This window comes from Melospiza melodia, chromosome 4 (genome assembly GCF_035770615.1).
Source record: "Melospiza melodia melodia isolate bMelMel2 chromosome 4, bMelMel2.pri, whole genome shotgun sequence".
NCBI classification, from domain to species: Eukaryota; Metazoa; Chordata; class Aves; order Passeriformes; family Passerellidae; genus Melospiza; species Melospiza melodia.
Window position 1 is genome coordinate 55,206,483 of NC_086197.1, and position 22,482 is coordinate 55,228,964.

General features: G+C 40.9%; 1 protein-coding gene across 2 annotated transcripts in view; it reads left to right on the top strand.

Annotated features, from left to right (window-relative positions):
• EP300 (E1A binding protein p300) overlaps positions 1-22,482 on the top strand; it is a 61,695-nt gene that overhangs the window by 19,785 nt on the left and 19,428 nt on the right. For both annotated transcript variants that reach the window (XM_063154604.1, XM_063154603.1), the window contains 17 exons: positions 5,051-5,227; positions 7,377-7,638; positions 8,400-8,513; positions 9,423-9,659; positions 12,071-12,164; positions 12,494-12,628; positions 13,030-13,147; positions 13,646-13,820; positions 14,218-14,295; positions 15,134-15,243; positions 15,764-15,919; positions 16,982-17,425; positions 17,917-18,105; positions 18,999-19,155; positions 19,697-19,815; positions 21,031-21,270; positions 21,816-21,904. In XM_063154604.1, the coding sequence (XP_063010674.1) occupies positions 5,051-5,227; positions 7,377-7,638; positions 8,400-8,513; positions 9,423-9,659; positions 12,071-12,164; positions 12,494-12,628; positions 13,030-13,147; positions 13,646-13,820; positions 14,218-14,295; positions 15,134-15,243; positions 15,764-15,919; positions 16,982-17,425; positions 17,917-18,105; positions 18,999-19,155; positions 19,697-19,815; positions 21,031-21,270; positions 21,816-21,904 (2,894 nt within the window). The remainder of the gene's footprint in view (positions 1-5,050; positions 5,228-7,376; positions 7,639-8,399; positions 8,514-9,422; positions 9,660-12,070; positions 12,165-12,493; positions 12,629-13,029; positions 13,148-13,645; positions 13,821-14,217; positions 14,296-15,133; positions 15,244-15,763; positions 15,920-16,981; positions 17,426-17,916; positions 18,106-18,998; positions 19,156-19,696; positions 19,816-21,030; positions 21,271-21,815; positions 21,905-22,482) is intronic.

The window sequence follows — 22,482 nt, forward strand, 5'->3', positions numbered from 1 at the left end:
AAACATTTAGTTCCAGTAGTAATTCTTTGTCACTTGGCTTACTCTTTCAGTAAGTGCAAAGCTCTCTGCTATTATTTGCTATATCAGTTTAACTTCTGTGAAGAAGATTCAACGGCAATATTTTACAAAGACAAACATAATTTGTCAGAATCTCCTGAACTTCTTCTAAGTAGAACAATAAGAAGTTTCATAACAATAAATTTATGTTCAAAGTTGAAGAGATTGAAGATGTCGTTGTCAAATTGTGAAATTGGATTAAGAAAATAAAAGCATCATATATTTCTTAGTGCTAGCATATTCAGTCTCTGATTTTAGATAGGTGGTCAGTGTTCTTGGTTGCCTTTCTGGTTTTCAGTAGCTATTTGATTCACCAGGTAATTGTATCCATACTGTTCAGTCTGTGACTGAGCATACCATATGATCAAGTACATTAATCCATTCAAAGGGTAGCGTGAGTTCCAGTCCTTGCCTTTCTCTTCTTTGGTAAGCTAAGGTGGAAAAAAAAAAGAATATTTGCTCTCTTTATACCAGAGTAAGAGAGGAATGTTTGTTTATGAGGGAAAAATGAAGCAGTGAGTCTGAGTGTCTAGAGTGACATTGCGAGTTTCTTGCAGAAATACAGCAACATAATGCTGGTGTCTTGAAATAGGCATCTGAAAATACTACTCAGTTAAGTGCAAAGAAAAATAATCAATAACAGTCCTTGGAAAGAATGCAGCAGACACCACTGGCAAAATGTAGTTTGGGTATGCTTGATTTCAGTAGTGCTCTACCAGTCAGTAGAATGGCACTAGGAAGTGTTGTACAGTAAATTCTTGTTTTTAAAGACCCAGCTGGAATTTACTTAAACTAAATCTCCTGTTTGGGGAAAGTTAATTAACTTTCACTTGTGAAGTTGTGGATATGGAAAGATACTAGATATCATCAGTGTAGCCTTAAACTAGACCATGCACTGCAGTTTCCCTGGTAGAGATATACATAGTTGATACGGTGAATTCTGGATTCTTTGAAAGAATGTTATTAAAACTTAGTTCTGTTTGTTTACTTCTCCATGCTTATAGTTATCTTTGCAAATCTAAAAGCTGGTCACAGTTCAATACTAATGCAGACATCTATCTGTCTTTCAAATATTAGAATGTTAATGATGCAGTTGTTCTTGCAGACAAACAGTAGAATATTTGCAATGTCTGTGTCCATACTTATATAGCTACTTAGTTAGCAGGTATTCCTTTTCAATTTGTGTTCTGTGCTATTAACAGTAAAACTAGAAGCAGAGTTAGTCACTTGACCTTCTTCTGAGCTGAAGATGTGTGTTTCATGGCATTAGAATAAAACCTCGGGGAATTTCCTCTGCTTTTGTAGTTACTCCTCTTAGATGGGGGGAGTACCTGAACAGCCCTGTCTGATGCTACTCGTAAACTAGAATGTTTCCTGAACTCACGTCATCCATGGTGAGAAATACACACCTTTCACCGTTCTGGTATTGACAGCCCCTGCTTCCCCTGGATGTGGAAAAGTCAAGTTGTTTTCTATTGTGGATGTAAAAGGTAGAATCATTTGAGATTACTTTTGCTTTCTATTGTCATCATTTTATGATCTTCCTTGTTTTCTTCTTCTTTACTGTGAATTGGAACTTCTGTCTGTTCTTCCTTGTGCAAGTTCTTGCATATGTGATGAAATTAAGTGGAAGCTGTGAGGTGAGGAGAGACAGAAAAATTTTGGATGAATATGAAGAGAAGTAGGAAAGGTGAAAGTAAGTGGTGGCCAGAAAGCATAAGTAGAGGTTGTACTTGCTGACTTGTAGCTATGACTAAGCCATGTATGTTTTTACATTGTATTGCAGATGAAGCCTTGTACTTCTATGCAGTGGTACTAACACCACCTTTCTTCCTTTCTTTGGCTGGCTCTTCTGTATTTGTTTATCTGTCCCCTCCCAAAGAACATTAATGTGCTGATGAACTGTGTGTCAGTCTTTCTGGTTGTTGGTTACCGATACAATTATAATTATACAGGATTTTGATCTTCGTTCTGTAGCTATGAGGCCATACATTTCTTTCTTTTACATGTTTTCTTTTATTCGTGTTTCTCAACGTGTCACAGCAAATAACATGAGCATGCTCCTTCTTCTTGTGCAGGATCACAAGGCCACCTTGTGCCAGGTGGAGAATCTCCCAAATGATGTTTCTCTTGACTCAGCCTAGGGTTTCATGCAGGTGGTTGGTGTCAGGTTAGTCTGTGGTGGCAGAACTGGGGGGCTTTGCTGTGAGGTTCACCTGAGGATCTGGCAGGTGTCAGTCTCATCTGGATCAAGTCATGGCTGCTGATTTGTGCAGGGAGACCTTGAGGAATTCGGTTTTTATATCTTAGGTGTCACTTGAGTGTCTGGCTTTGCGTGAGTTTGGTGTGCTTGCCAGTCAGCCTGGCCTGAGCTCCTCAGGTCTTTGCCTCTCCTGTAACCTGAAATGGGAAAGTATTACCCCTGTTAGGAGCAGCTAGGCTGAGCTGGGCATGTGGTGTTCTGCTGCCAGGTCCCTTGGCAGAGCAGGGTGGAGGGGAGCCCTGTGTTTCTGCCATGGAGAGAGCCTTGTTGGAGGGGGCTGGTCTTGCACCCCAAACAGTGCCAGTAGCTGATGCTTGAGAAAGCGTCAGAGATCCTTGTGCTGGGCCAGCTTGATGAGTAAATTGAAGAAGTCAGAAGCTTCACATAAAGTTTGTATTCAGCTTTGTTGCAAATATAAATGTTGATTGGCTTGGTGAAACCTCACCTGTGAGTTTCATTAGAAAGTTGTTTTGGGTGACATAGCAAAAGTGTTCTTTTTAGATCTAGGTTTGAGTTTCTTACCCTGTAGTCAGGACAGAGCTGGCTCAGAAGGCCACAGTTATTCTGAACCCTTTGAAATTAGTGTGTGAAGTCTCCAATTGTCTGAGTTGGGTGTCTTGATTTCTGCCTGTGACACCAAGTTGTGAAAACATGCCTTCAGCCTTTAATTCTGAATGTTTGGTTTGTTTTTTAAGGCTGATAGCAGCGTAAGTTACAGAAGTCAAATGGAGCTGGTGGTAGTAATAGCCAGCTTGTCTGTGCTTTGGTGCATTCTCAGATGTCAGCTGGCTTTGGGAGCTGTGATTGTTAATGAACTTGAAAGTTTTGCTCTGAAATTTATGGTTTTGGGGTTGTCCTTGCTTTCAAAACTCTCTCTGCAGTTCTGAGATTCCCTCAGAGGGATAAGGCTGTCTTACAGGCAAACATAGCTTGTTTTCTTAAGGGACTGATTCTCACTGTCAGGCCTTCACTGAGCCTTGAAAACCTGCACATCAATTTGAGGCAGCAGTGACGAGGGGGATATTCTGAAAGCGTGCTTGCTGACTCCTTATGCTTTTCTTCTCCCTGTGCCCCTTCAGCTTAACTTGCACATAAGATCCTGCTAGCCTGAAGGAGAGGAAGGAAGGCTTTGGGTCTTACCTGTCCTGGTTTTGGCAGCAACTGATCTTTGGTCACCATAGGTGCATTCATTGTGGTCGAGACATGGCAGTGGGAAGGAAGGCTTTTAGTTCTGCTTGATCATTACATAGTTTGTTTTTCTGCCATGTGTAGAGATTCTTTTCATTGCTCTCTAATGAATTACTGCTGTGTGATTATGGTTATTGCTTATGTGTGGAGGAGGAGGGCTGTCCTCAAGTGAATTCACTTGTACATATCAGATGTCTGAAGTGGCAGGTTCTTTAGTGAATTTTGTATTCCTTTTCCTGTAGCTTGAGTTGGATCCTGCTTTATTTTGTAAATGCAAACTGATGGCTATTATATTGGATTGAAGGTTGTTACAGGCTGAAAAAGAGAAGTGTGGCTAAGTGCAGGTAGTCTCAGAGCATGTTGATTACTTCTGGTGCACGGTGAAGAAGCTTGGTGAGAGAAACAAGGTGTTTCTGCTTGGGGAGGATGCTTTGAGAATAAATATAGAAGTGATTAGAAACAGGCCCACCATGGAGTTATGTTCTTCTTAGAATGCAGGAAAATGCTTTGACTCAATGAGCATCAAGGAGACTGGGTGTTGTCTAGTCAAATGTGAGTTGAAGCAACACAGCCCTCTAAAGTATTTTTGTGCCATTGTTTTTGAGTTATGGCTCCTTGAAGATCCTGCCTGAGTAATAGTGAGAACTTGGTAATCTTTAGAAAAATCTCCAGTTTTTCTGGTCCTCTGTGTCTAATTCTTTTGGTCCTAGAAGGCCAAATTTCACATGGTAAATAAATGGGAATGCAAGGAATGGAAAAAATATCAGAGGATAAAGAACTTTATTGGCAAGATTGCTTCTTGTTCTTTAGGTTTTGGGTGTTCCAAGACAACAAATTATATATTCTGGTGTGCTGGAACTGTTGAATATGCATATGGCTTGTATGAAACATGAATCTATTTCCCTTGTGGGTGAAGGGTTCAATAGATTTGTTTTGTTTTCAGAATTTCTACCTGTCCTCTCTTTTGACCTCTAGTACTGCAAATGAGTTGGTGTGACTGTGAGATGTTACCTATGACTGTGGTGTATTCTTAAATTGAAAATGTTTGTGTACTGATAATGCAGATGTGCACTGTTATGCCTGTCTGGAGATGAGCTGTGGGAGAGCTAGCAGTTGGATAGGATGTTTTGGGGATAAACTGTGCTGATATGAATGAAGATGGTATCTGTCTCCAATTTGGAGTCTGCACAAGTGCAGGGAGAAGAACTCAAGTCTGGAAGAATTATGTAGTCCATGGTACAAATTTGCAGAATTTGTAGAATTCACAAAGGTGAAATGAGAAATCTGTTGAAAGTAATTTTGTAAAGAAATAATCAGGCCACTTCCATCCAGTCAGATCTCAAAGGTTGTGCATTTGGCCTTGTTGTGTTTACTGGAACTGTCTAGTTGAGAAGGTGAGGTTGTGTGATGGGTAAATCTGTGAACATGAAGGAGCAGTGTTGCATTGCAGCCAGCTCATGGCTGTGATTGCTCTTGCTTCTCTGAAGTATAAATTTGCCTTATACATTGAGAACTTAAACACCTTACTATTTTAATTTCTAGATGGGAATGATGAACAATCCCAGCCCTTATGGTCAGCCCTATAGTCAAAATACTGGGCAGCAGATTGGAGCCAGTGGACTTGGCCCTCAGATGCAGAATAAAGCTGGACTGCAGAATAGCTTACCACAGTTTCCAATGGACAAGAAACCAGTTCCTGGGGCAGGAATGCCTAACATGGTAAGTAGAATGAAAGGTATATCAGAAAATGTTGTGGTTGAGAGGAGCAATATGCTCTGGTCTTGCCACATTGTAAGATTTTGCAGCTGTATTACCCAGGGTCAATATGTACTTGGAATCCACACAGAACACACTTGTTTCAACCCCTAGGACTGATATGAGGGAGAGGGCTGAGTTGTGCTTTCTATGTTGATAAACTCATCTCCACTTTTTTTGGTCTTCAAACTCTGTTAACAGGGAAAATTGAATGGAGCTCCTTAATTGAAATGAGCTTTGCAGCCTGTTCGGACACCTCTGCTCTCCTGTCCCATCCTTTCTTTGCTGTTGCTGTATTGGGCCCCTTCTCCTCAGAGTATCTCTGTCTGGAGAGCTGTTTTCCTGCTTGTGCTCATTGATGCTTTTGGTAAAGAGAGGTGTCCCTTTCTGAACAGGTGTTACCTGTGATAGGGCTGAGAAACCCCAGCTGTGAGTTCTTTCTTGTGAATTACAGGAACATGCACAACACCTGATGCTGGAGGTGTTTCCCTGGCAACTGTAGTAGCCTTGGTAGCTTTCCCTTTTGCCTCCACTCTTACTGCAGCAGGACTTAAAGAAAGGGGAAGTAAGAATGGTGGGAAAAGTGGATGACCCAAGCTTGTAAAGCCAGTGCCTCACCACGTTCCTTAATGTTAGATTCCCTGGCTTGAGTTTAAAGCTGATGCCTCATTTTCAAAGTGTAAATTGGTTAGGGGTATGACATGCAACATGTCTTACTGTTTTGGGTTTTTTCCTCTTTTTTTTTTTTTTTTTTAATTTAGGAAACAAATTCATTTTTCTGTACATAGCTTGTGTTTCTCCCTGCTTCAAGTTTCACTCCCACATGCCCCCTGGGAGGGTCCATCTATTGATCTTCCTAACTGTTGCTGAAAAGCCATTTCCAGTTAACTTTAGTACCTTTAAATTAAGAAGAGCTCCATCCCATGAGTTTTATTTAATGGTTTTTTTAAGTTGAGCATGAAACATTGGAAGACAAGCAAACCAGTTGGTTGTATGAATCAATAAAAAAGCAGCCAAAACTTGTTCAGAACCCCAGCTGTCAAGTTTGTATTCAGTGCAGAGCATAAAACTTCTGAAGCTGGTACCCAGCTGAACGTAGGAACTTAAAGTTGTTGCTGTGTCAGCTGTTGTTCAGAATGCCAGGCTGCAAACAAGGGAGTCATGGTGATATTGGGACATGCACAGACCCTGGGAACCTGACTAATTGGTGAAGTGACCTTGTCAAATGAAAGGTTAATGCTAGTAGTCAAGAGCTATAGGGGAACTGGGGTTTAGAAATACAGGTAGCTGGGGTCTGAAGATCTGGAGATCTCCAGAAACATCCTGTAGTACCTGAAGAGTCAATTAGAAACTGAGGTCTATTAAACTGTAGTGATACAAGCAATATAGAGTACCTGAACCTCTCTTGTTTGAGTATTTCTCAAATGTCACCTGAAAGGAATACAAAGAGTTCTGAACAAATAAACAGAAGCAGAGAAGACAAACTAGATGTTGCCATACCTGACATTAGTTCTGTAGTGTTTATTATCCTGAAGCTGTGCTTCATCTCTAGCAGAGACTAGGAGATGCTTGTTTTGAATGCTTATGTGCAAATTTGCTGATGGAAAAAGGTTAAAAGCTTCCCAGAACTTGCCTTTCATTCTCCTTTTCTAGGAGCAGTCAACTTGAGATACCTTCTACTGTGAGGGAAAACCTTATTCATTCTAAAATGTGCTTTCTTCCATTAATGGAGGAGTTGTGGATGCAAGTTTTAGCATCCAAAATGAGATTTGAGATCTAAATGCTATTAATATTTTCTGGTTGGTCTAGCACTGCAAATTAACCTGTGAGCATGTGCAAAGGTCTGCTGGCTATTGATAAGGCAAGAGCTAGGTCTAATAGAGTGATATGAGGAGGAAATTGTGGCTGGCAAGAGAATTGCTAGGACTGTTGCTAAGGGGCATTTTTAATGAGTCCTCCAGAACTACGCATAAGTGGGCTGTTTCCTTAATCAGAGAATCTAGTAGTAGTTGTTCGTCTTATTGGACTTTCTCTTATATTGCTGTTTACTCACTAAATGAATTCTTTTCAAAAATAGATTTATTTCCAGGAATTTCTTTTTCACCTTCTTCAGGGCCAGCAGCAGGCTCCCCAGGTGCAGCAGGCTGGGATGGGGCCAGCAGCTTCTCAAGGGATGGGGTCTGGAGCACCGACAGCAGACCCAGAAAAGCGCAAACTCATCCAGCAGCAGCTGGTGCTCCTCTTGCACGCTCACAAGTGTCAGCGGCGAGAGCAGGCCAACGGCGAGGTGCGGCAGTGCAACCTCCCGCACTGCCGCACCATGAAGAATGTCTTGAACCACATGACACACTGTCAGGCTGGCAAATCTTGCCAAGGTAAGTTGGGGAGTGGTTATGTAAATATAGTACACGTTTTAGGGAGGAGAAGGGCTCCTAGAAAGGGGTGGACTAGTGGTGACTTGGGAAAAATAAGTTAAAGTAATTCTGTCTTATTGCTTAAGACAGGGAATTATAAGCAACTTCTGAGCCTCTAAAGTTTAGGCAAGTTAGAGGGGACAAAAACCAACAGAGATGAGTAGAAAATCTTTTGCCTAACTTTGTAACTCATGGTAAAATCTTTTTAATTCTGCCTTATTTTAAAGGTAGACATAAACTCAGAATCTGCAAATAGGAGTCTACCTGTGTTCCTTAAACTGAAGAGATGAATCTCAAGCAATACCAAGCCATGAATTTGACTGCTACTGGCACTTGCAACATCTCTCTGTCCTACTAAAATATAATCTCCCTTTTTGATAGCTTTGGCTCATCGGGATTGTGCCAGTTGTTGACGTCGCAGTTGCTTGGCACAGTCTGCCTGATACCTGGGCTAGATGGAGTTATCCTTCAAGCCATGGACATAGGCTTGGGTGTATCACGTGGGGTTTTTGAGTAGGCTTTGGTTGAGCCAATAGTACTAGAAGAAATCTGGCTACATTTTCAGGGCTAGTTAGTGCTGAGCTATTTCAAATAATACTTTGACTTCTGTTGATATAGGTGTGTGCCCTGAGAGAAAATGCTGCTCTCTATCCAGTTTGTGATGACCATGTGGAGATACTGGGAGCAGTTTGTAAATGCTTTTCATTTCTTCTCTTTGTCAGTGGCACATTGCGCATCTTCCCGACAAATCATCTCACACTGGAAGAATTGCACCAGACATGATTGTCCTGTATGTTTGCCTCTCAAAAATGCTGGGGACAAAAGAAATCAGCAATGTAAGTCTACTGGGGAATTCTGTGTGTTGAATAAACTATAAAATGCATGTTGGGAGTAAAACTCCTTGTGCCCAGATGGTAGTGGTGATGCTCTCAAAGCTGAAAACATGGTAATGGGGTTTTTCTCTTATTTTAATCTCAGAGTATTTTTCTAGCTCTGATTTCTAGTGTTTATGAAAACTTTCTAACTTTATTGTATTTTTCTATCAAGAAGAAAGGTAAGGGTAAACAGATCATAACTCTCTCAACCAAGTGGTTGTCTTTTCATTGCCACTTCTTCCAGCTGGGCCATTTCTGGAGACAGATGTGCACATGCACGTTGTGTCATTTTAGCCCTGACACTTGGTTCTGTCTTCATTCTTTGTTTGCATCAGATGTCACTTCCCCTTTCTCTCTGTGTTCCCTTAGTCTCCCTGACAAAATGTTTGGCAAGATTTTTGTCATTGTGTTATCTATATGGGGTTTTTTTCCTCTCTGCTTTAATGTTACTGTAGCCTCTTCTCATGACTAATGTGAGCTATTTCTTGGTTTAAGAAAACTAAAAATTAAAATCAAAAAGGGCAGAAAAGTTGTTGCAATGGCTGGTGGAAAACTGTGTGTACAGTTCTGCCTTTAACCTCTGTGACATGCTGTGCCTCTGTTTTCACTTTGAAGCAAGCAGATGTGTCCTAAATACTTAAGAGTGGGATTTCCTCTGAGCAGCCCAAAGGGAAAACAGCATGTTGGATTGGCTGGTTGGATCAGAACTTGTCTCTCTGTTTCGTGACCGGTTTTTCAGATCTGTCCCTGCATACTTCCAGAAGGAGATGTTTTAGTTGTGAGCAGCCGGTGCACTCTGTCTGTCCCTGTGTCGCTGGGCCCCTCTGGGTGCCCTCGGCTCTGCTCTCTAACTCGGTGTCTCTCTCGCAGCGCTGCTGGGCGGAGCTGCCGTGGGACTCGCCAATACCGGCTCTGTGGGCGTGGGGCAGCAGACAACGCCCAGCATTAACACCACCAGTCAGATCGACCCCAGCTCCATCGAGAGAGCCTACGCGGCCCTCGGACTGACCTATCAGGGGAACCAGATGCAGACGCAGCCCCAGGCTCAAGTGAAGAATCAGCAACAAGGACAGTCACCCCAGAGCCTGCGCCCTATGAATCCTATGAGTAAGTTTATCTGGTAGTGTTAAAATGCAAACTACAGGCAACTTCCCCGTGCTGCATCTAATGCAAATTTTCTCAACTTACTAGCTTAGTACTGCTAAAAAATTTGCAAAAGGTAGGACTTTGTGATATTTTAGACTTGAAAAAGCAACTTACTCAGTGGAACAGGAACATTAGAGGGCCCAGGTGCCCTTCTCTGGAAAAACTAGTTTCTTTATAAAAATGATAATTTTTCAAGGTTTTTTTTTTTTTTCTTTACAATTGTACTGTAATGCAAGTTTCAGGCTATTGGGGAGTTTATAATTGGATATGAATGCCAGCATTCAGGGGTACTTCCTGTCACTCAGAGTGCAGCATTTTACATTTGTATCTCAGATATGTAAAATTTGTTTAAAAAATGAAAAAAAGTGAATAACTGACATCCTCCCTGAATCCTGTCTTGTGATCTCATGTAGCTCTAAATTGTCTAAGTGGCTTATGGGAACATTGTAGGACTGGATAACAATTTAAATTCAAAGTGCAGTTAATCAGAACCTGGCTATCAGTGGTGTCAAATGAAGTCATCTTTAACCACCAAATCTAAGTTTGATAGGTTGAGATTACATCACAGGAGTTTTTCTCACTCTTAGCTGTTTGCTTGAGTTGCATAAGCAGATGTGGCTTTTTTAGTGGAAAAGAGGAAAGAAGAGCTGGCAATGATTTATCACAAGCTTGTATGGGATTGTAGTGATTGTGCCTGTGTGTCCCATGAGAAGCTTGTGTGCAGAATGAGAGATTGGTACACAAACACACAAACTACAGCCTGCAACCAACTGCTGCTCTGCTCTGCAAAGGGAATGCTGCTCCTGAGTCACTCAGGAAAGGGCTGCTGGGTAGAGTAGGCTTGTTGATAAGATGACTGGCCCTCACATAATGCATGTGACTTGCTAAAACTTTACCTTCTAGTGTGTGAAAACAGAGAAAAGGGCAAGGGTCCTGAGAGCTTAGTCTTAAAACAATTAGATTAAAATAATTTTATTTTCTGTTGTGCCTTACAGTCTTTTCTGAAGCAAAATTATTCTTGTTTTTTAATGTATGTAATTATTTACAGACAGTATTTTGCCTATGCATTCCTTGCAGAATAGTGGGCATTCTTTGTGCAGTTGCTAAGAAAATCCAATGAAATGGGATTGAAAAAGCTCTTGGAGTGTGAAGAACTGCAGCTTAATGTAGAAAGGAGAAGCATGGAGAGTGTAGACGTTTGACTGTTGCTTCCTTATTAGGAGTGAGTAGCTAAGGAGGGAATTTGAACAGGTGAGATAGGAATTATCAGGTCATGGCCTACAGGACAACAGGGCTAGTTTAGGAGAAATAGCAGGATTTGATGAGGACTGGTATGTGAAAAGATGCAGTCTTAAGTGGCTCAAAGAAAGGGTGGGTTTTGACAGTTGAAAAAGGGAGAGTTTAGGTAAAGGTTGACTGTTGTCTTGCACAGCAGTGTGCTTTCAGATGGCGAAGTGAATTTGGGAAGAAGAAAACGACTGAAGAAAAGGAGATTTGGAACAGATTTATGAAAAATTAGTTAAGTACTTGGTTGTGATATTAGGGGTATGTATTAGGCTTGATATACCTAATTTCAGTGGGCTTCTCCTGTATGCAATGTTATTTTGCTTGAAATACAGATTCTGTAGGATTCAAATGTCCTAAATACACATGAAGCTTGATAATGGTTTTCATGCTACTTGTGATGTCACAAAATGGTCTGTTTGGAAGCTCCAGACAGAAATAGACTGCATTTTTCTTTACTAATTTAGAGGTAACTATAGTGTGTGAAGAAAACAGGCAATTTTTATGGTGATTAAGGTATGATTCAGAAAACCAGATTTTGTTACGCAACAAATTAGAGGTGTTTCCTGCAAAGGATTGTCATATTTTCCTTCTTTCAAGCATTTGAGTTAGTTGTAGGATCATTAAGTTATGGAGTGGGTGAGAAGGGACCTTGTCTGATGTAGGTGGTAGCTGATGTTTAAAGTTTTTGAAGCCTTTGTGAATATCCTAAGATTCTGAATGAAAAAATACCTGACTGCTTCTAAACAAAAAAGCAGAAGTTGTTGGACTCTTTCATTAGAGAGTCACAGGAAAGGACTCTGGAACATAATATTTGTGGCAAATTGAAATCACTTGTTTGTTGATAAGTTCAGGAAGATCTGCAGAGGAGTAATGGGATTGATGCTTCACTTGGAGGTCACCAGTGTTGTGCCTTGGGCTTTTTCTAAGTTTATAAAAGAAAGAGGGGTGAAGAGAGCAATGGGTAATTAAATTCCCTGCACAAAAGTCCAAGTACTTGAAAGTCTAAACCCTTGTTATTGCTGAACAGTTACTGATTTTGTGTGGTAAATGGGCTCTTCATTTTTTCTGTATTCTTCTGTTTTTAGGTGCAAATCCAATGGGAGTGAATGGAGGAGTAGGGGTTCAACCTCCTAATCTGCTGCCTGACTCAATGTTACATTCAACCATGAATTCTCAAAAGTAAGTTTGAGTCCTTTGTACCCCAATGATTTTGTTTTGATCTCATGACACTTCTTGCATAAACAGTGGAGTAAATGCCATTGATGGCTATCTCTCCCTTTGGATTTTGTAGCTTTTGTTGCAGTTTTCCAAGTCCTTGGGTAGAACAGCGTGTACTCTTTCACTGCGTTGTTTGGTGTGTGTGTGCAACTATTTCTGCAGTTTGTCCATTGATTAGGGAATGGCTGAACTAGCACTTTGTCCTGACATTATTCTAAAAGAGGCTATGACTGTAAGATGACTAAGCTGGGGCTAGACTTTTGCACTCAATTCTTGCTCTGTTTTTGAAGCCCCATGATGAGTGAAAGCGCCAATGTTGCCAGTTTGGGAGCCATGCCAACAGCTCAACCATCCAATACCGGAATTCGAAAGCAGTGGCATGAAGACATTACTCAGGATCTCCGAAACCACCTTGTTCATAAATTGTGAGTAGCTAATATCAAAACCATCTCCTGTTAGGCGAGCTGCTGCCCCAGAGGTGTATTGGAGGCTGAGGGGTTGCAGAAGGAAGCCTGACTTACTGAACTAGAGAGCCAAGGAGTGAATTTTGTCAGGATGCATGGAGAAGGGAAAGCAGAAGCCAAAAGATGGAACTGCATCTGCTGCTTTGGGGCTGTTGTCTTGGAAGTTTCCCACTCCATGCTCAAGCCATCTGCAAACATCTGCTGCCCCTGGAAGAAGTAGCAGTAGCTGCGGTCTGTCAGCAGATTTGCTTGCTGCTTTGTGTTCAAACCACTGGGGTTAATGCTGGTCTGGGAACAGATAATATTTATATTATTTGTCTCCTTAATATTTTTTTCTTTAATATTTTTTTCTTCCTGCTCAGAGTCCAAGCCATATTTCCTACCCCTGACCCTGCAGCACTGAAGGATCGACGTATGGAGAATCTGGTGGCATATGCTCGGAAAGTGGAAGGAGATATGTATGAATCAGCAAACAGCAGGGTGAGATGCCATCCCCTGTTGTCTAGTTCTGTGTATTTCTACCTTGATCCTGTGCTGACTGGGGAGGGAGAGGAATGAAAGCACAGATGGGACTTCCATACTGAGGAAACAAGTGCTTAGGGACTGCTGGATGGGATCTAGGAACCAACCAGTTGAAGGCTGCTGCCTGGGTGTGCCAGGAGTTGAGATGTGCTGTGCCTGAGACTTGTCACAGTCCCCTAAAGGCCGTGTTGAAGCTCTTCACTGTGATTGTCCCAGAGAAATTTTGGACAAAAGAACATAAATACCTGGTGTTGGTCTAATAATTGAGAGCAGTGCCCTTAGCATTGCCCCTTTTCCCCCTCCTATCTAACAGTCCCTGCAAAGGGGAAAACCGCCTCCCACCCCAAACCAAAATGTGTGTCTGTAAAGCTGATTTGCAAGTTTAAATCACTGGCACCAGTTGCCTTTTCTTAATGTGTCTAATCTCCTTTCTTGGCTTTTATTCCTCCCCAACAGGCAGAGTACTATCACTTGCTAGCAGAGAAGATCTACAAGATTCAGAAGGAGTTGGAGGAGAAACGAAGAACCAGGCTGCAGAAACAAAATATGATCCCAAATGCTCCAGGCATGCCACAAGCTCCCATGAATCAAGGGCCCAATATGGGACAGCCACAGCCAGGAATGTCTGCAAGTAAGAACCTTTGGGTTACTGATCACCTGGTGCAGGAAATCCTGTACTTGTCATTTCAGTAATCTGGTGACCATTTAGCTGATCATGGGTACCTGACTTGTTTGTGAGCTACTGTTCATTGTTGTACCTTGATAATATGCTTCAGATTTTGTCCCCAGTTTCTGAAAGCTGACTCTAAGTCAGAGGATATTTCTGTCACTAGAATGTACTTGTATTTTCAAGGAAGTTCTTGAGTTTGCCTCACACTTTGAGTACTCTTTAATAATGTTTAGTTACTGGATACACTTACTTTCTCTATACACGAGTTTCAATGTGTAATTCTCACTAAAATGTTTGGTGGATAAATTCTGGTGGTCTTCTGAATAACACTGTCATATTTCAATGTCTTCTTTTGCAGATGGTCCTCTTCCTGACCCAACCCTGATACGTGCTAATGTGCCAAACCAGATGATGAATCGCATGCAGGCACAGCCAGGTAAATATTTTGAAGAAAATTTCCTACTCTTAAAAAAGTTGTTAAATGAATTTTTAAAGGAATCTTGGATTTGGACAGCTCTGAAACATAAGAGACCTTGTATCATGTGCAGTTTTTACATTTGGTTAAGAAAATAGCTATCTATATTGCATAATTCTTGCATAACTATATAATAAATATAAAACACTATCTCTAGTAGCATTTTGTCTTATGATTTTGAGCTGCACATTAGCTGCTTGCTTTGTTTAATAAGGAGTTTGATGCTTTTGTAATTTCTGATCATGTGTGCATCCGATGGTGGGATCAGACAAATATGGTGAGCCCAGCTAGCTCAGGTGAGGACATGTTGGTGGCAGAGGGAATGTGATGAGAATTATTGCTCAGAAAAAAAGACAAGAAGCTTTGTTACAAATTCAAGATGTGTTATAGCCAACATGCCAAGTACTTGAAGTTAAGATACAGTTTGAGATTCAATAAGTGAATTTCTAATATGTAATTAAATAATGCAACTTTCTGTGGAAAGTTGACCTTCAGCAGCAGGTGTGACAATCAGGATTTGTCATATGTTACAGTAGTCCTCAAACTAAATGAGTTTTAATAACAGTGGAAACAGATGTATTGAGGGGGGAAAAGCTGGTCTGTATTCTGAAAGAGTAGGTAGTTCGATCGCTATATTTAAAATTATTCCACGTAACTAGTTAATAGAAGGCAATATTTGATTGAAAGCTGGTTGCTAGAAAGCAAAATTAAAGAAACAGCATTTCTTCTCCAAGTGTTGAATGGTGCCTAAAGATTTCAGGTCTTTGTTTACATGTGGTTTTTTGGCACAAATTCACAGGAATGAATCAGTTTGGGCAGATGAACATGCAGCTGTCACCGATGGGACCCCGACAAACCCCTCCTCTTCAGCACCCTGGACAGCTAAGTCAGGCCGGGGCCATGAACCAGGTCAGTGCTCCTTCCCTCCCGGCTTGGGTTCACACATTTGCTTCTCTTGTCTGTGGTTTCCATAAAATCAATCAATAAAAGAAATTTGAAAATAAATCAAGCATCACTTCTTCATTCTCTTGGCCCTTTGATTTCTGTCTTTTTGCTTCTACTCTAAGACCTGCCTGGTATATAGCAAATCTTTAGATATTTGTGGTAAGAATTGCCTAAAACTTTTAAGTTGAAGTGGCTTTTTGTTGCATTTATTAAAGAAGGAGCCAAAATAAATCTTAAGTCAGTCCCAATTTGAAATCAATATCCTTTTACTTAGCTTTTAAGAGAAATCATCATAAATTCTGTCTTTTGAGAGGAGCTATAAACAGGCTTTTCACATTGTATCCTACAGATAAGTGGCAAGAATCAACTTCTGCAACAAGAGAAATGTTTTTAGTTTTTTGTTTTGTTGTTTTCTTTTTTTTTTGGAAAATATTATGAGGGTGTATGCACATTGTGTGAAATGAATTGCTTTCTTTTCCACCAGATGGGATTTCCTTCACGTATGCAGCAGCCAGGAGTTGGCCAGCCTTCTGGTCAGAATCAATTTCTACAGCAGACTCAGTTCCCTGCTTCTTCCCCGGGAATGAACACAGCGAGCATGCCTATGACTCAGCCTGGCAATCAGACACCAGTATCTCAAGTAAGTTTCTGATTTCTTGATGTGCTGTCAGTGGCCTTTGTCATAAACTGGTTATGATTGTTCAGTTTTTAGTAATGGAGAACAACTTGTTTCCTTGAGAGACTTTAGGAATTATAATCAACCAAATTCATTTATCGAGACCTTTCATTTTCCTGGTGTAGCACTGGGAATGGCAAGGGTGAAATATTGTTGGCTTGTTCTCAGGCTTAAATTTAGGTGTTAGAGAGGAATTGTTTTAGGTTTGTTTTTATGGAGCAAAGAAGAAATTGTGGCTCAGCATGAAGTAGCTAAGATTCTCTTGCTGAACAGTGAAACAGCAGAGCCTGATAAATTAAGAGGTGGCAGAATAAGTTATGAAAAGGCATGTCTATCCAGGCCTGTGTGTTGCTGGCTTTGGGGGATTAAGAGGGTTATCACTACTGAAGATCTGAACTTACAGTCTAGCAGTTTCCTTTCTGTCCTCTCCCTCTCCCTTTTCAGCAAGAACCTTTCAGGCCAGGAAGAAGTAGGGAACGTCAGTTTGCTTCTCATTGATGCTTCTTCCTAGTTTGCAGGCAAGATTATTGTGGAGTTACAGTTTTTTATCTTGACCAATACAATTTTTTTTGTAATTTTATAATGGTAGAGTTACAGCTGTACTTATTTGTGATGATAAATCCAGTTTCTAATCTTGGGGGTGGAGGCATGGGCACACTAAGTGTATTTGAATGCAGTTTTTCACTGTGGTGCATTGTCCCATATTCAGGGTGTACAATCTGCAGTTTTAGAAAGAAATGTTTTGCAAACTGGAGTGTAGGTGTGCCATTCTTTAAGTGTATCAACAAGTATAAGTTATTCTATTGAAACTTCTCTAAGAGAGATGAATAACTTCTAAAACAGCCTTATGTTTGTGTAGAATAAAATAAATCAAGTACACCATTTCTGCTCTTGAAAGAGTTGTTAAAAGTGAAGCAGATGGTTTGTCACTTTTTAAAGTAGGCTGTGGGAAAGCAAACATTTGACAGTAATTTCTCTTGCTATTCTATTCCAAGTCACTGCAAACGTGTACCTGTTTTCCCACAGGCACAAATGACCAGCGCTTCCTGTCCTGTGAACTCTCCTGCAATGGCTCCAGGTTCTCAAGGGAGCCATATTCACTGCCCACCTCTTCCACAGCCTCCCATGCACCAAAATTCTCCTTCTCCGGTACCCAGCCGAACCCCAACACCTCACCACACGCCCCCAGGCTTGGGGTCACAGCAGCAGCAGGCAGCAGCAGCCACTGCCACCGCTGCCCCCACTCCTGCTCCTCAGGCAATGCCGCCCGGACCGCAGTCCCAAACTATGCACCCCCCTCAGAGGCAGACTCCAACGCCTCCACAGGCACAGCTGCCTCCACAAGTGCAGCCTCCAGTTCCAGTTACCCCTTCTGCAGAGCAGCAGCAGCAGCCCTTGTCACAGCAGAGCACCACTGCATCTGTTCCCACACCAACAGCACCGCTGCAACCTCAGCACCCCACAACACCTGTAAGGAAAAACTTTAATTGTGCTTTCCCTGCCAATGTTTGTGTGCAAGGTTTCATTTTCAGTTGTGTGCTCCTGGCATGTTTAATATTGAAACAGGGTTTTTTTTGTATTTGGGGAGTAAACTTTTTCCATTGAGACAAGTCTGTAGATCATTTGCTGTTTCCAGAGGAAATATTTTACAGAATTCTTGTACATGTTTTGAAATTCACTTTGAAACGTGGGTGAGGTTTTTGGTTACTTAAACATATGCATAGGACTTCTACAATAAGGGACACAATGCCATTTTCTGTAGGCAAGTCCTTCTAGTGCATGCCTCTGATACATGTTTTCCAATAGCTGAGGTTGTGGGACCACTGTATTCTTCAGGGAAAACAAATAGAAGGACTAGAGTGCTTTTAAACTCAGTGGAAATGTAGCATCTGTAAGACATAGATTAGAAAAGGAAAACAGGTGTGTTAGAAACCTGTTAGTAATGTGTTTTGTTCCCTCAGCTTTCACAGCCAGCTGTGAGCATTGATGGGCAGGTATCCAACCCCCCATCCACCAGCAGCACAGAGGTGAACTCTCAGCAGACTGTTCCAGAACAGCAGCAGCCACCCTTGCAGGAAGTGAAAATGGAGATTAAAACAGATGAAGGGGAACCAGAACAAACAGAGATGCAAATGGAGGAGAAACCTGAGGTGAGATTGTTGACCAGATGTTGGGTCAACATCTAGTACTGCTGGATGCTTTCTATCATTCTTCTGTCATTCCTTTCAGAATTTGGTGAGAGCTGTAGGTGCTACCTGCTGCTGCTGCAGTTTTGATTGTTGTCTTTTGTCTTATTCCTAAAGAAGGGTCTGTTTTCTGGTGAAATTGTAGTAGTAGAAGTCAGTGGCCACAGAAAGGACCAGTATAATATGGTTGCTATGAAGCTTTACTTTGGTAAATGCCAGTGTGAGGATGCACTTGGGGCCAGTCCACAGCTGTTAAAATAGCAGATACCAGGATGAGGGGAAATAGCCTTAGGTTATGCCTGGGGAGGTTTAGATTGGATATTAGAAAAAGTTTTTTCACTGAAAGGGTTATCAAGCATTGAAGCAGGCTGCCCAGGGAAGTGAGTCACCATTCATGGAGGTATTTAGATGATGTGTAGAGGTGGCACTTTAGGATGTGGCATAGCAGTGGACTGGGGAGTGCCACATTAATATTAGACTTAAAGGTCTTTTCCAACCTAAATGATTCTATGTGTACATGATGGGCTGCTTTACTGGGCTTTGACAGCTTGTCACTTAGGACAGCCAGGAGTGTAGCTGCCAGTCACATCATCCTGGCAGCTCTGCTGTGTGAGAGGCTGTTAGAGCTGCCTGAAGAGGTACCTGTGTGTCCACTTGCAGCTCAGAACTCATTAGCAGCTCGTCAGTGCTGCTATGCAGTATTTAAAGATGCATTCCAACACATTTGCTCAAGTTTTAAGCAAGTTTTGACTACAAAGGAGCTAGAAGAGTGGGTGGGCAGCGGGACAGGTTTAAAGGACAGAAATATGGATGAATGGCCAGGAGATTTAAGTGACAGGCTCCAAACTGCTTTCCAGGCTAAAGTAGAACCAGTCGTGGAGGAATGTAAACCAGACCCAATGGAGCAAGAAGAGAAGAAACCTGAAATTAAGTCTGAAGTACCAGAGGGGGAAGAAAGACCTACTACTCCAGCAACTCAGTCTTCTCCAGCAGCTGGGCAGTCTAAGAAAAAAAGTAAGCAGAAAGACTGTTTTTACTTAAATTCACTGCATCTCCCTAGAGAAATCTCTGCAGAGGAAAAAAACCTGGGCTTTCCTTTTTGGTACTTAGTGGATTATGTGGTACTTATATGGACTGTTCCTTGTGGCTTTTGGACAAAAATATCTAATAATACATGTGCTTATAATTGGCTTTGGGCAACTTCTTTAAGCCTTTAGAATTAAACACTAAGCCCTGGTAAAATTGTCAATACAATGGAGATTTGAAATACTCAGTTACAGATTCTGTAGACAATTTTTTTTCTTGGGGCCTTCAAGAGGGGATGTATCTGGAATGTGAACCATCTCTACTCATCAATGTCATCTTATGATCGCCTTTTCTTCAGGTGATCATTTCAATATCCTCCTCAGGACTCAGTGTTGCAGAGGATAAATAAGCCCTGCTTAAGTATAGACAGACAATGAATGGGTTTTTTTCCACAGACATCAAATTTTCTAGCAGGTTTCTTCCTTCCAACAGTTTCTGCTATATTTCTAATGTTGATTGTTTTCCTCAGTTTTCAAGCCAGAAGAGTTGCGGCAGGCACTTATGCCAACACTGGAGGCACTTTACCGTCAGGATCCGGAGTCTCTTCCGTTTCGGCAGCCTGTGGATCCCCAGCTACTAGGAATTCCTGTGAGTGTCTTAGCAAGATCATTTCCTGGGTTACATTCAAAACTACTGTATTCTGACATACCTGTTCAAGAACAGCTTACATCTGTCTTCTCAACATCTTCATATTCATGTGTTTGGGGAGGTTTAGCTTAGGCGGTGGAATAGACAAGGTCTGACTTAGGGAAGTTTGTTTGGTTCTGTGTTCCTTTCACTAAATAAGCAGCATGCACTGGAATGATTTACCAACAGAACCTTAGTGCTGTATGGCCTTTTTATGGTTGTTGCTTCATCTTGTGATGCTATTATTGCTGAATTTCGTAGCTGTTTCTCATCATGTATAAATCTTTTCTGAAGATGTGGGAAATTAGGCAGGTAAAACCCACTTAAAAATGTCCTTTAATGATTATTATTTGTTATAGGAAAGGAAGAAACATTTTAAATAGAGGTTTGTATCCATTAAATTTTCTGCTTGTTCTAAAATTGTCTTGAGAAGGCAACTGTCATTCAAGGATCTGTGTTTTTAAACTCTGAATTGACCACACAAGTTTACTAAATATAAACAAAAACATAGATGTAGAAGTCCTTTTTAGGTGCTTCAGGCAATATTTTTTGCCTGAAAGAGTTTTTATTTGCTATTGGTGTGGTTTTTTTTTAAGGCAGATGCTGTAAAATTTCAAGGCCTGCTGACCTTTTTATTACAAGCATTTATACACTTGCTAATATTTTTAACAAGCTTTCAATTGACTGTCATTCTGCAGACTTTGTAGATGTTGCACCATAGTCAATGGTGCATTGGAAAAGGGCATTCTTTAGAGGACACATAAGTTTTATCATAGAATAAAGTTATTTATTTTTGTTAGGTTTTCTGGTCTAATGAAAACAGTTGCTCTATATTAATGTTCTTGTGTAAGTGTTTGGATCACTATGGCTGCAAAAACATTGGCATTTTCTATGATTTGTAATAATTGTTTTGCTGATTAAAATGAGAGTGACTTGATTTCATTAGTTGTGAATGAGCAACAGCACCTGAGAAATAAAGGAATAATTAAAAGAAAGCACTGGGGAATTATATGCTATTACTTAGGGATTGCATTCTGTGTGTCACAAGCAGTTTGACAATCAAGTCAGGGAGGAACCTGTTTTTCTTGATGAGAATTTACAGGCTGAGAATGCACATGCTGTCATGTTAAAACATAGTTCTCTAGGGGAGTTTTGATGTGCTGTGTTTTCTTGCAGGATTATTTTGACATAGTGAAGAACCCCATGGATCTTTCTACTATCAAGAGAAAGCTGGACACAGGACAGTATCAGGAGCCATGGCAGTATGTAGATGACATCTGGCTCATGTTCAATAATGCCTGGTTGTATAACCGCAAAACATCCCGAGTGTACAAGTACTGCTCCAAACTGGCAGAGGTGTTTGAGCAAGAAATTGACCCAGTTATGCAGAGCCTTGGTTATTGCTGTGGAAGAAAGGTAAGAAAGTAAATATCTTTAGTCTGTTTCTTGCTTCCTTGAATTGAAGGGATAAAATGTTGCAGTTGTTATCAGTTATGGTGTGTCAAAAATTTCTGAAGTTTACAAGGATTTAGCAATCCTGAATAATCTGAATTTGAGCATTTTGTGGATCTTCTAATTCTGTCTAGTCCTTAAATAACCTATTTGTATGTAAGCCTTTGGGGGGGAAAAAAATCAACAACAGAAGGTTTATTTTGTTTAAGACAAACTTTTGCTATTGCAAATGAAACAGATGTGTTTTTATTACTTCAGAAGTTCTGTATTTCACTGTATATTGAAATTCTGTTTCCCTTGTTTTGATGTGCTTTCTGTCTTTGGAGAAGAGTTAATTTGAGAATAACAGCCCACTCAATGTCTTTTGTGACCAGCACTTTGTAAGCTTTGCTGTACAGAGATCTGTGCACAGAGTGATGTGGAAGTGTTCACTGTCTGGGTCACACTTGCTTCCCGTGGAGAGCAAGTGAAACTGTGTGAGTACTAAGGTGACCCATTCTTTTTTGCAGTTGGAGTTCTCGCCACAGACTTTGTGTTGCTATGGCAAACAGCTATGCACGATCCCTCGAGATGCCACTTACTACAGTTACCAGAACAGGTAAGGAAAACTCAGCTGGTGCAGTTTTGTGCATGCTGCAATCAATCTGTTATAGGCATGCATGTATTTACATAGACACCCTCTTTATATGTGTACACATTTATGTTTTAAGATAAAATTTTTTGCTGGAAGTGCTCTTGAATAGTTTGCCTTGTGTGCTAATAATGATTTCTTTGAGCAAAAGTTCACTGCAGCCTTTGCTCTTCCCTCCTTTGTTTGCAGAAATGTGATGTCTTACTACATTTTGATCCTGCATTTAGTTAAATCTTCAATTACCTACAAATCATATATACAAGTCTGTTGCTTTTACTTCCTACTGTGCAGCAGTATTTTTAATGCAGAACACTGAGTAGACTATGCAGAAAGTGTATTAATGCTCATAATACATAGTGGGTTTTGGCAAGTCTTTGGTTTTTCTTGTGATTTTAATGCCAAAGAGAAAACTTACTTCTGTATTGCACATTTTAACTGGAAGATCTGTGTATTCTGCTCTTCAGCAGATTGATGCTTGCTTTTTCTTACAAAGTTTCTTAAAGGGAATTGTCTTGGCAGTAGCTGCCAGTAGCTCTGTAAAATGC